At 33.4% G+C, this 12,288-nt stretch overlaps 1 protein-coding gene across 1 annotated transcript; it reads right to left on the bottom strand.

Moving 5' to 3' along the window:
- Positions 1–218: 218 nt before the first annotated feature.
- LOC140041046 (uncharacterized) lies at positions 219–12,263 on the bottom strand. The gene is made up of 10 exons (XM_072087416.1): positions 12,007–12,263; positions 10,695–10,776; positions 10,302–10,433; positions 9,875–9,935; positions 8,891–8,953; positions 8,214–8,259; positions 7,058–7,148; positions 6,762–6,834; positions 5,614–5,684; positions 219–5,370 (listed from the first exon to the last, which is right to left on the bottom strand). Exons 1-10 carry the CDS (start codon positions 12,165–12,167, stop codon positions 1,921–1,923), a joined length of 4,230 nt encoding a protein of 1,409 aa, XP_071943517.1. The 5' UTR covers positions 12,168–12,263; the 3' UTR covers positions 219–1,920.
- Between the last annotated feature and the right edge of the window lie 25 nt (positions 12,264–12,288).

The raw sequence follows: 12,288 nt of genomic DNA, 5'->3' as shown, positions 1-12,288 counted from the left end.
AACCTCTGTCTAAATATGACATGCCTAAATATGGCAGTGATATACCCAAATATGGTAGTGATATGCCCATATATGGTAGTGATATGACCTCATCATGTCCATATATGGGAACATCACATTGTTTTTATCGCATAAAGTTTGATAGTGTAGACAGAACTTCAGACTGAAGGGAGTACTGAATATAAATACAGAAATGAACCATGTCGTAAAAGCAAATGTACAAATTGTCAATATATCAAGTTTTATTGTTACACGCTACACATTCTGAGCAGCAACTTCTCAGTCTTTAAATAATCCATAAAAAAAGAAAAGTTTTCTAATTTCTTAGCAATATCTTAATACAGTAGTAGTTCACCATTGAATAAGAATCATTTTCAACAAAATAATGATTATAATTTACTTTGATAAAAACGTGTTTGGAACATTAATTTCTTTCATATCAAAGCTTTCACTGAAAAATACAAAACTATATTTAAATTATGAAGAAACTGAATACAATAAATTGCAAAAAAAATTATTAATCTATTCGTTTAGGTCGACGACAAAAGTAGTATATATTCCTGAAATGTTACTCAAACTTTAAAATTTTAAACCCATTGTACAGTTTTAATTTCACTGTACTCAAAACCTTCATATCTGATCTGGCAGTTATTAATAAAACTAAATATGAAAATAAACAATATTTAACAGTAAATTTATCTAAAAATTTTCCATTTTTTCTTAAGGCATTGATTGTAGTGTATATTAACTATTACTAAAGAATAAAAGCTTGAACGAATACTCATGTATGTCCAAGACTTCAAAATGAATGGCAATATAATATTATATATCTATGTATTTATACAAAGTAGAAAGTAATTTGTTTGAAATCATGTTGCAATCAAGCCGAGGTTCTTGTGTTTATATCAATCTGTTTTCTACTACACTATAAACGACTCATGCACAACAGTTAATGTTTGATACTGTACAGAACGTTTTTTCTTACAAGTAAATTTAAACCGAGCTTACTAGGTTAGTTTTAACTTAACCTAGTAAGTTAGCCTTAGCTTAGTTAACCTAGTAAGTTAGCCTTAGCTTAGTTAACCTAGTTAGTCTTGGCTTAGTTAACCTACTAAGTTAGCCTTAGCTTAGTTAACATACTAACTTTGCCTTAGCTTACTAAGTTAGCCTTAGCTTAGTTAACCTACTAAGTTAGCCTTAGCTTAGTTAACCTACTAACTTAGCCTTAGCTTAGTTAGCCTACTAACTTAGCCTTAACTTAAATAAACCATAGAGAAATATGTAAAGACTATTTCTCTATACCATTTATTAAGCTGGTTTACAGTACTAGCTTAATAAATCGGTTTAATTCACTTATATTAACCAACTTACAAATTATCTTGGCAAATACAAAATGCAAGAATGCTACCACAGCTGGTATTATCTCTAATTATGCACAATGATAAACTAATAAATCAATTACTGTATTTTTCATAAATTTTTTGTTTTATTAATTTTTTTTATATTCTTCTACCAATTTTGAAATACAGCATATATAGCCAAAAACATAGGTAAATGTTTAATTAAAATTACTTTACGTTATAAACACGTCACCAAAATCATATTAAATTGGTAATTTTAAAAGAACTATACAAATTTATTTTTTTCCATAATTAAATTGAATACACCAGGAAAACATTCTTTTTTTTTTACAATTTGTAAAGAGAAAGTAAAATTAAAAATTCTCTTTTTTTTCCATTTTCTTTTGTACATTAATCTGTACGTAACTTTCTTTATATCAAGCCATGATAATTTTGTCGGTAAAAGTTTTCTATAGATAAACTGTCAACTGTATCAATACACTTTTATAATTGCAATAGAGTCTTCTGGAATGGTTGTATACCCAAATGCAGCCACTGCCGCAACTTCTATTCTGTAACATCAATTAAAATTGTACACATTACTTGCAGGCGAGTCGCCATTGCTGTTACTTAAGGAATGCTTACTTTTCTTTTTTGGATCTGCTGGAGGCATCGGTAAACTGAGCAGTGAATTATGATGACTGCTGTTTGTAGCTCGTCGCTTTGCCGGTGATGCTGGAGGATCCACGGCGGAGCTCTCCAGAGGACTGTGAGATCTCTTATGGGACTTGTGTTTATGATGTCGCGAACTCTTATCCTTTTTCCGTTCCTTCTCATGTTTACCATCACGATCATGTTTTGATGAATGGATCTTTTTGAGGTCAATTTTCATGCTAAGAGGTGAGCTACCTGCAGATGGTGAAGCCTGTTTGTCAAAAGAGTTGCCAAATTTAATCTTTAGTTTAATTCCTCCAGATGTTGTTAGTACGCTGGTTGGCTGTTCATCGTGTACAGACGGTCCAGCCTCGGTGCCATTAGAATGTTCTTTACTTTCCGAGTGGTGGACTTCCTTGCTGCGACTTGACGACCTATCTTTACTTCGGTGTCGATCCCTATCTTTATCTTTCTTTTTCTTTTCACTAGAATGCTTGTGTTTTGAATGCCGCCTATGTTCTGAAGATCTGCGTTCATGATCTCGTTCTTTTGGTTCCGAGGTCTTCAGCGTAACCAGTTCTTCATTTCTAACACGTAAAAGAGCAGGATTCTCAATTTCTGTGTGATGTATAAGAGAGTCGTCACCAACTAATTCTCCATCTTCTGAAGGTTCTTTCGGTTGTGACGAAGCCTGCAGAGCAACAGACGCTAACAATTCAGCTGGATGAAGATCAAAATCTAGCTGGTTCGTTGGTGACGCTAATTCTTTTTTAACAGGTTTTGATTTCTTAACAGGAATATCATCCAATATTTCGGCAGGATGGACATCTTTAGGAATCGATTTTTGTTTACTTTGTTTTACTGGGCTTGCATGTTGTTTATTACTTTGCTTTACTGGACTTGTTTCTTTTCTTTTCACTCTTGTTTCAGATTTTTTAACAGCTTTGTCCTTTGTTAAATATGAAGTGTCTACTGTTGGCGTCAAAGCAACCAGTTGCTGTTCTAGTATATTAGAAGAATCATTCATACCAACAGGATTTGTAACTTCACTACTTGGAAAATCAAATAAACTTCCAGGAAGCAAACCAGTAGAGAAGTCATCCAGTTGTGACATGTCCTGCTTCATATTCATGAAGTCTGACCCATCTAGGATCTCTGCAGGGTGTATGATGTCTGACCAAGGTTCCACTGGATTACTGGTAGACATTGGTTGAGGTACTTGTTGATGAACTGCTTGATGTTGCGTCACCTTTTGCGGTAAAGCCGATTCGGTTTTATGTTGCCGAGATGGTTGCTGCACATGTTGGACAAAAGCTTGAGTCTTCTGTTGCTGAATTGAATGCGTTGTAGTTGTTGAATCTAATTTTGACATATCCGTTGTTGCTAGCATTTGTTCAGGTAGTACTTTTTGAGTGGTACGCTGCGTCGCATGTTGAGATGAATGGTGAGGCACACTTAAGTGTTCAGCGTCGAAATTAGATGGCTGAGATTGAGTTTGCATCATGTTCTTGATGCGCTTCTTCGGAGGTGCAACTGGTTCGCTTTTTCCTTTTTGAAGGACTGGTTTTGAGTAATTAAAATCTAATTTAACAGCAGTTTCTTTCTTGACCTCTTTTGTTTTTGTGGTTGTTGGATTTGGAGTAGTTTTGGACTGTTCCCTGTTTAGTTCTTTTCCAATGGACGACTCCGTGCGAGTTAATATACTGCTGATGCCGATACTGGAGAGATCCAATGTACTGGTTTCGGCCATTTTAATTGGCCTGGAAGAAACACGTTTCTTTGCTTTGTTTGGACTTTGAAGAACTCCTTTTCGATTTTTGACAGGGCTGGCATGATGCTCAGACTTCAATTTCATAGACTCATGGTTGACTTCTTTTTTAACTTTGACTGGACTAGACTTCATGGTTGGAACAGAGTGTTCAGGCTTCAATAACATAGATTCTTGTTGAAAATCTCTCCTCACTTTGACTGCCTTTTCAGCTTGTAAAGGATCCATATTCATCTTTACCGATTCTTTTTTTATTCTAGGCGAATCAGGTTTTGATATTACATGCTCAGACTTGACAGGAACATGCTCAGACTTGACAGGAACATGCTCAGACTTGACAGGAACATGCTCAGACTTAACATGAGTGTGTTCAGACTTCACATGGACTTGTTCCGGATGAACCTTAACTTCAGGTTTCCCCTTGGATGTTTTTGCTTCCGTTAAGTGCTCTGCAGACTTTTTCCTACGGTCTTTGGAAACTATTGGTTGAGTTGCCGATTCTTTTTTACTTATTCCTTGCATCGACTCTTGAATTAGCGACTGGTGGTTAGGAACTCTTTCCTGCTTAAACCACTCTCGTGAATCTTTTGCTATGGCAGCCTTATAATCCAATTGCGCTGTTGGTACAGGACTTGGTTTTTGTGAGCTTTGTATATATGGACTAGAACACTCCTCTTTTAGCGCTCCAAGTATGTCCATTTCAACTAGGCTTTCTGGTTTCATAAGTATATAATCTTGTTTTGTTTTATCTTGTATAGACAATGTTTCTCTCTGCTCAAAATCTGGCAATTTTTGGTCTACTGGTTTTTCATGTAAATGTTTATGTTTAGGTATGGCCACTTTTCCATCAGGATGTCTATGGTCAGTTCTGTGCCGCTGGTCAGAATGCGACCGGGGCTCTTCTACTGGCCTTTGATGTCTGTGATTCTCATTTGGTCTCTTCTCTTGGTGATGGTGACGATTACGAATATCTTTTTTATGATCTGGTGGTCTGACATCTTTACTGCTTGGTTTAACACTATGCGTTTTGTCGCTATGAGGTGGGGCATGCGGATTTTGCACATGATGGGAACGAGGTCGGTCATGCGTTCGACGTGCATCCCCATGTCCTTGGGACCTATCAATTACTTTTTCAGGGTTGTCAGTATGCAAACTAGACCATTTATGATCTCCATGTTTCACTTGATCAGTAATTGCCTTGTTACTGCTACTGTGACCCTGCATCTCATGCGACCTACTTTCACCATGTTTAGCTGCATTTTGCATTTGACTATTACTTTCTTTATGTTTTTCCTGTTCCATTAATCGTTTGTGATTTAAATGCTTTTGCTCTTCAAGTTTTTGAGCTTCTCTTATTCTTGATCTTTCTTTTTCCTTTTCACGTTTCACTTCTTTTTCTTTCATCATCTTGTATTCGTTCAGATTTAGGGTCGACTTTGAAGGAGCCACAGGAGGCATGTTCTTTCCATCTGTGTGATCACTCATACCCAGCATCAAAGCATCTGTTTGTAAAGAGCTTCCAGGATCGACATCAAATATTGAAGTACTACTGCTACTGGTTGATGCATTTTCATTTACTTTTGATTTTGAATCTGTTTCAGCTTGCGCCTGTTAAACAATAAAACCAATTTTAAAAATGTAAACATTAATAGCGAGTACATTCAATACAAAATAGTTTACAGTTAAGTGGAAAGATATGGTGTTGGAAGCATCAGAATTGATTCGAGATTAAAGAGAGATAATAAAAATATATACAGCGCACATATCCACTAAGTGCTGAATGCCATAGACACTATGGTGTTGAAACTTAGATGAGCCCAACTTTTTGACAGAGATAAATAAATAAATTACCTTTAATGTCAGCTTCCGTTTTAACCTATTTGGACTATTTTCTATAATTTTTATAAATTCCCTAGTTATATCTGTAAAAAAAAAAGAGAGAAGATTACAATATACACAATGCAATTATTTTTATAACGAATCAATAAAGTAGGGTGACCAAATATTAATAATTGGAAATTAACACGCCATGCACTTATCTGCATATAATACACCTGGCTACAAACAGTACAACCTCTATTTGAGGAAAGTGATTAATTAGGGGGTTCTACAATAATAACCATGAGGGGTAGGCGACTGTAGAGTAACAGCGATTTTTTTTGCTTAAGCTGACCCTGCCAAGCATTTTTTTATCTCTTTAAAAATACATATTATATATATTCATATTGTATTGATGTTATGCTAGTCGAATAAATAAACGTAACATTAAATTGCATATTGTTTATGAACCGTGTTATGCAGCCCACGAAATTCAGAAAAAAGAAGGTCGGCAAAAAATTGCCGACCTTAAATTCGCCAAGGTCGGCAGTCTCGGCAGTTCTAAAAATAGAAAATTCACCCCAAGGCCTAAACCTCTTGCTAACCTAAAGGCCTAGCTAGGCCTAGCCTCCCTAGCTATATGTTATGCAAAAAGAACTAGCAAAATTAACTAAAATATAAAAACCTAACACTAAAATCTACAAGATAAATTCTATTTGATAATTAATTGCTGAACATCATGGTTCTGGAGCTAGCCGTACACAGAGCATAGTTGCTTGCTTGGCATAACAGGGTATTCCCCTACACAGGTCTGTCGCGCACCGCGCTGTGCCCAGCCAGCTTGGTTGATAGGAGAAAGCATGCAGCTCACACACAAAATGATGTAATGGTTGAGTGAATTCAGGGATCATCTTAATTCCATGGTTTGTTAACTAAACACAACATGGTGGTGAATATGCCTGTTAAAATTTAAATGATACGATCCCTTAAAGTACCATGTTGTTGCTAGGAGGCTTGAAAGGAGGGATCTAGCCTAGTTTCTAGGTCGGCAATCTCTTGCCGTCCTCTGACAATTTAAGGTCGGCAATAAGGTCGGCAATTGCCGATTGCCGACGTGAAATTCGTGGGCTGGTTATGGTAAATGAAATAATTGCAGGAACTACAAAAGATGAGAAATTTACCATCTAAAACTGATACTGTTATATTTCTATCCACATACTCCCAGAAATTTTTACCATCACTTGACTTGGGTATCTGAAATAAAAAAAAAATTTTGGTTAAGAGAATTGAAATCAGGGATAACAATTGGCTCTATACAGGTCATTTGTCCTTTAAAATAGGCCTAGAATTTTGCTAGTAAAAAGAGTATTACTTAGGGCAGAGACTAGGTCACAAGGCGAGGATTGAACTATGACACAACAAAGGTAAAGCTCAACTTTGTTCCTTACATTAGAACATTTTGATAAAAGATAGTTACCTGCATCTTGGACCATTTTGCAGACAAATGTATACAAGCACATGCTACAGCAGTTGGTTTATAACGAAGGCAAAACGTCGTCAGATGAAGACTAGATTACAAACAATTATAAATAATATTTTTATTAGTGTTAGTAATATATTGCAGGAACTTATAATATATCTCTATATCTTAAAACTAGGAGTTGGTATGTTTATAGATATGATAACACAACATCCTATATATAAACATAGCAAACTTATTTACTTGTGGCAAGAATTAAAAAAAAAAAACTTTGTTTACAAAATTTAAAATTATGTTATCGTTTGTAGTATACCTTGTTAAGCATTGAATTTTTCTAATAATTTTAAAATAATGTATAGAACATTCAGGCTTTAAACTTCCTGAATATGTGTATCTTTCTGTACAGGGTATACTTCAAACCTAAAATTAAATTTAAATGTTAGGAACTCTATTCACTAAGAATCATAATTGCATAATAATACAAAAAATCTTAAAGCTTCATCTCTGGATATTTCTCCAACAATTTCATCAAGGTTTTTATTACAAAAACTGGATTTTAGATAAATTCTGCAGTTATTCTAATAAAAATAAAGAAGATAATAAATTAGTTTGGTGGCTTTCTTGCCTTAGCCTATTTTAATAGATTATCGAACCATTTGTGTGTTTTTTTTTCTTACCCGTACAGCTCATGACCGTTAAGGTCACCACCTCTGTGATCTCTGTTACGAGTCTAACCTTTGACCTCTATGTCTAGTCCTCATATTTAATACTGACATTGACTAGCTGTAACTTTTTGTTGCATCATCATTAGTTAACCAAAGGTGTTATTAGTGTCTAATAGTGCCATCAGTAAACATCAGGAACATTTTCAAACATGATAGTCCATGGTTATTGTCTTTTGCCAAGTTTTTGATATTAACCCCCAACGGTCCATTTAACGATGTGCACAAAAAATTACAACCAGTTTAAATATGTAGTCAGTTGGTAGGGAAACTGTAAACCATGGCAAAATGTACTTTGTCCAAAATATGAAACTTATTGTATTATTAAAGAAAATTATAAATTAGTAATATTTGCTACCAAAATTGGATCAGCAAATAATGCCATGGCTTTGAGTTTTCCAATTGAGAGACAAGACAAAAGGGCAGCCAACCTGTTGGTCGCCATGAAGTACGAGGTCTGGGATAGATCCTTGCTGGCTGGAAGTGGTCACACAGACAAGCCGACAGAGAAGAGGCAGCAACGAGTAAGTCAGCCAATCAGGTTTCAACGTCACCAAAGGAAGTGAAGTAAAAGTAACTTATTAGCAAATTAGCCTCAAGGAGAATAAACAACACTCAACACAATTGTGACTGCTACAAAGTCCGTAAATTGTCATGCATGTAACATCCTTATACAAACAGTAGAAAGCCTCAATTCTTAATGCAATTTGTGCATAAAGTTAATTTTCATAAAAATTTTAACTAGGTTTCATTGCTGTATGTAACATTTTATGAACGTAATCCAAATCAAAACATCAGATTATCTACAGCTTTATTTTTTATTTTGATATTGACCGGTACAAATTGTATGATTGAAAATTTCTACTGTAGACAAATTCTAAACATATCAATATTTAATAACAAACAATCGTAAAAGGACAATATATCCTTATAAAATATTCAAATAAATGTATGCTTGTTTTGCATGATTGGTTTTCCAACAGATTGAAAGATATCTTTATGTATTTTATTATAAAAAGGGTAATATTGGAAATGAGTGTATGAAATGTATTTTTTTTGGGGACAATGTTTAATTTTTTGCTAATTAACCAATTAATTAGCCACTTACCTCGTATTAATTGAGTACACTTAACAACATGGGTATGAGGATGGTCAACAGCAATTTCAAAACCTAACAAAAGATAACCAGCATGTCAATACCGAATCTTCTGATTGGTCAGAAAGAATTACATTCAATAGGAAACAAATAACAGCAATTTCAACCTAACAAACATGTTAGTACTGAATCTTCTGATTGGTCAGAAACAAAGGAGAAAGAATTACATTCAATAGGAAACAAATACAGCAATTTCAACCTAACAAACATGTTAGTACCAAATCTTCTGATTGGTCAGAAACAAAGGAGAAAGAATTACATTCAATAGGGAACAAATATAGCACTTTCAACCTAACAAAAATGTTAGTACCGAATCTTCTGATTGGTCAGAAACAAAGGAGAAAGAATTTACATTCAATAGGGAACAAATACAGCAATTTCAACCTAACAAACATGTTAGTACTGAATCTTCTGATTGGTCAGAAACAAAGGAGAAAGAATTTACATTCAATAGGGAACAAATACAGCAATTTCAACCTAACAAACATGTTAGTACTGAATCTTCTGATTGGTCAGAAACAAAGGAGAAAGAATTTACATTCAATTAGGGAACTAATACAGCAATTTCAACCTAACAAACATGTTAGTACTGAATCTTCTGATTGGTCAGAAACAAAGGAGAAAGAATTACATTCAATAGGGAACAAATACAGCAATTTCAAAACCTAACAAAAATGTTAGTACCGAATCTTCTGATTGGTCAGAAACAAAGGAGAAAGAATTTACATTCAATAGGGAACAAATACAGCAATTTCAAAACCTAACAAAAATGTTAGTACCGAATCTTCTGATTTGTCGGAAACAAAGGTACATACAATAAGGAAAAAATACAGCAATTAATCCATTAATTTGTCAGTAAAATATGAAAACAATGCATAGTCAATAGGCAAGCAGCTTTTATAGTAATTGAGTGACAATTATAAATGTCACACTTACCTAATGTCTGTAGTATAATGCTTTCGTTTATTACAAGTTCTTGGGCTAACTGCGAATACAGCTGTAAATAGATATAATATGGTTAAAAGCTTCAGATATTTAAATTTCAAACATTTTAAGATAACTATATTGTAAATTATATCTCCTTGTTGAAATCTGGTACCGCAGTGTTGTAAGATATTTAAGTAGTGCATGTTTTTTTATTCATGTCTGTTTTCTTAATCATGGTACGATATTCAATATTAATAGGATGGTTTTATTTTTTTATAGCTATTTTATCCTATTTTTATATATTTGTAGTGCAATTCATTTCAGTCCTTGACTGTTGTTTTGTAATTGGATGTATTTTTATTATACCGAATAAATAAAATAAATTATTTAAATTAAGTTTTCTAACATAAGCTACATTGTGCAAAATAGAACGTACCTCAGTTTTGGGGTTTAGTTGTTGCTGTGATTCACGATTTAAACAAGCATACGCAAATCTAACTACGTGTTCTAATTTGCGGGGTTGTTCTTCTACTTTTGCTCCTAAAAATAAACAGGCTGGCGCGATTACCTAAAAATAAAAACATTCGAATATTAGTAATCAGGACTATGTCCGTTAGCTATTGTGGTTTATTAATATTAGTTTCCACAAATAATACATATTATTTTCTTAATAAATCATTAAATATATATAAATGTGGATGGTGGTCACAATAAGTCTAGAAGTGTTATAAAGTTAATTACTATGATAGGAAGACCAGATCAATTATACTACTGCACTGCAAAAAGTAATTATCTATACAGTAGTCAATAAAAAAAAAATCAGACTTACATTGCGATGGAACTTTGTGAAGGAATGGACCATGTAGAACCTGTGCATGTATACTATAGCAGTATTGATACATAGTTGGTTACTGTTATTCAACATTAAGGAAAATGGAAAATACTTTCATTGATATAATGGTAAGACTAGGCCAAATACATGGATTTTTTTAAATCGTATAATATAAATAACATATTTGCCACCATGATTCAAACATTAACTGACATGACAAACAAAATAATTAAATTTAAATGATGTATTATGTTATTAAATTATTATTTATGTCTATTTTATATTTAATTTATGATTCTAAATAGTTGTTGTTTGTTTGTTTTATCTTTATAAATTATATTTATTTCAATTTAATTTTTATTGTTACATGTTTATGTCTTGTCATGCATGATGTATTTTTGTGGGGGTCCCTAATGATCAGCTTCGGCTGGATGAACCACTCTCGTAAAATATTGTTGAAATAAATATATCACCATATTTACATTTACTGTCAATCTCATTCTCCGTAATTATTTCTTGAAAAATTTGAGGGCCAAATTTAGGGTAGATGACTGGAACCACTGTATTGTATAATATTAATAAATAATAATAAAATAAATTTCCCATCCATTATCCAAATATTTAATATTATTTGACATGACAAACAAAATAATTAAATTTAAATGATTTCAATGTATTAACTATTATGTTAACATATTATTATTCATGTATATTTAATAAATCAATCAATTTAACTATAATTACTGTACGCAAGCTTTAAAATATAAAAAGTCTTGCTATTACAGACAGTACTGACACTGCAGTGTAGGTATATTCAAAGTATGACTCATCAACTTTCTAGGAAAACTGCTGCATGACCTCTCTCTGATGAACTTTGTGATAATGATATGAATTTCATGTTTATTATGCAATTAACTTCATTTAAAAAGACAGTATCTACAAAAATATAAAGTACATAATATTATAAAATATGATAACAGTACACTGTGACCTACTTATTAGAAAGTTAAGATAGCTAGGCCCACCACGATCACTTCATTTGCGACATTTGGCGGCTAACGATCCATCACACGCATGCTACTTGAACCCCATTCAATCATCATTCAAAATACGGTAAATTTTGCGATTAAAAATATATAATATTATACAAAATATATAAATGATTATATTTTAAAAACTGTAGACCCTACATTACTTATTTTTATAAGAAAAACAACCTGATTTAATGAGTAAAAATGACTATAAAATAAAAATTCCCCGTCAACATGGCGGAGAAAAAAAGACGCCATCCGAATCATGAAAAAGATACACTGTAAGACGTTGTCCCATATCTTGAATAAGGTTGGCAGCTTGTTGACGGTAGGACAACTCTTTTTCCTGGTCCACTCCATACTTGCGGGATGGAGAATTTTCGATTTGTTCCCGAGAATAATACCAATTTTCTGTGAAATTCTCGGACCGTACCGCCATGAGACCAGGAACGACGAACAGACAAGCTGTATACGCATGCTCCTTTCAATTTTACAAATAGGGTCATAGGTTACTGATAGCTTTTCTTGAAATATCAGCTTCTGCATGACGCAATTGGATA

Source organism: Antedon mediterranea, chromosome 2, assembly GCF_964355755.1.
Source record: "Antedon mediterranea chromosome 2, ecAntMedi1.1, whole genome shotgun sequence".
NCBI lineage: Eukaryota > Metazoa > Echinodermata > Crinoidea > Comatulida > Antedonidae > Antedon > Antedon mediterranea.
The sequence above is the reverse complement of the archived record's forward strand: the minus strand, read 5'-3'. Positions and strand labels throughout refer to the sequence as shown.

Bases quoted from the DNA above. Each gene is read 5' to 3' on its own strand.
- LOC140041046 (XM_072087416.1), bottom strand. From the start codon at position 12,167: ATGGCGGTACGGTCCGAGAATTTCACAGAAAATTGGTATTATTCTCGG. The intron at 10,434-10,694 runs GTAAGTCTGATT...TTTTATTTTTAG, and splicing joins TCACAAAGTTCCATCGCAAT to GTAATCGCGCCAGCCTGTTT. The intron at 8,954-9,874 runs GTAAGTGTGACA...ATCTTTTGTTAG, and splicing joins CATTATACTACAGACATTAG to GTTTTGAAATTGCTGTTGAC.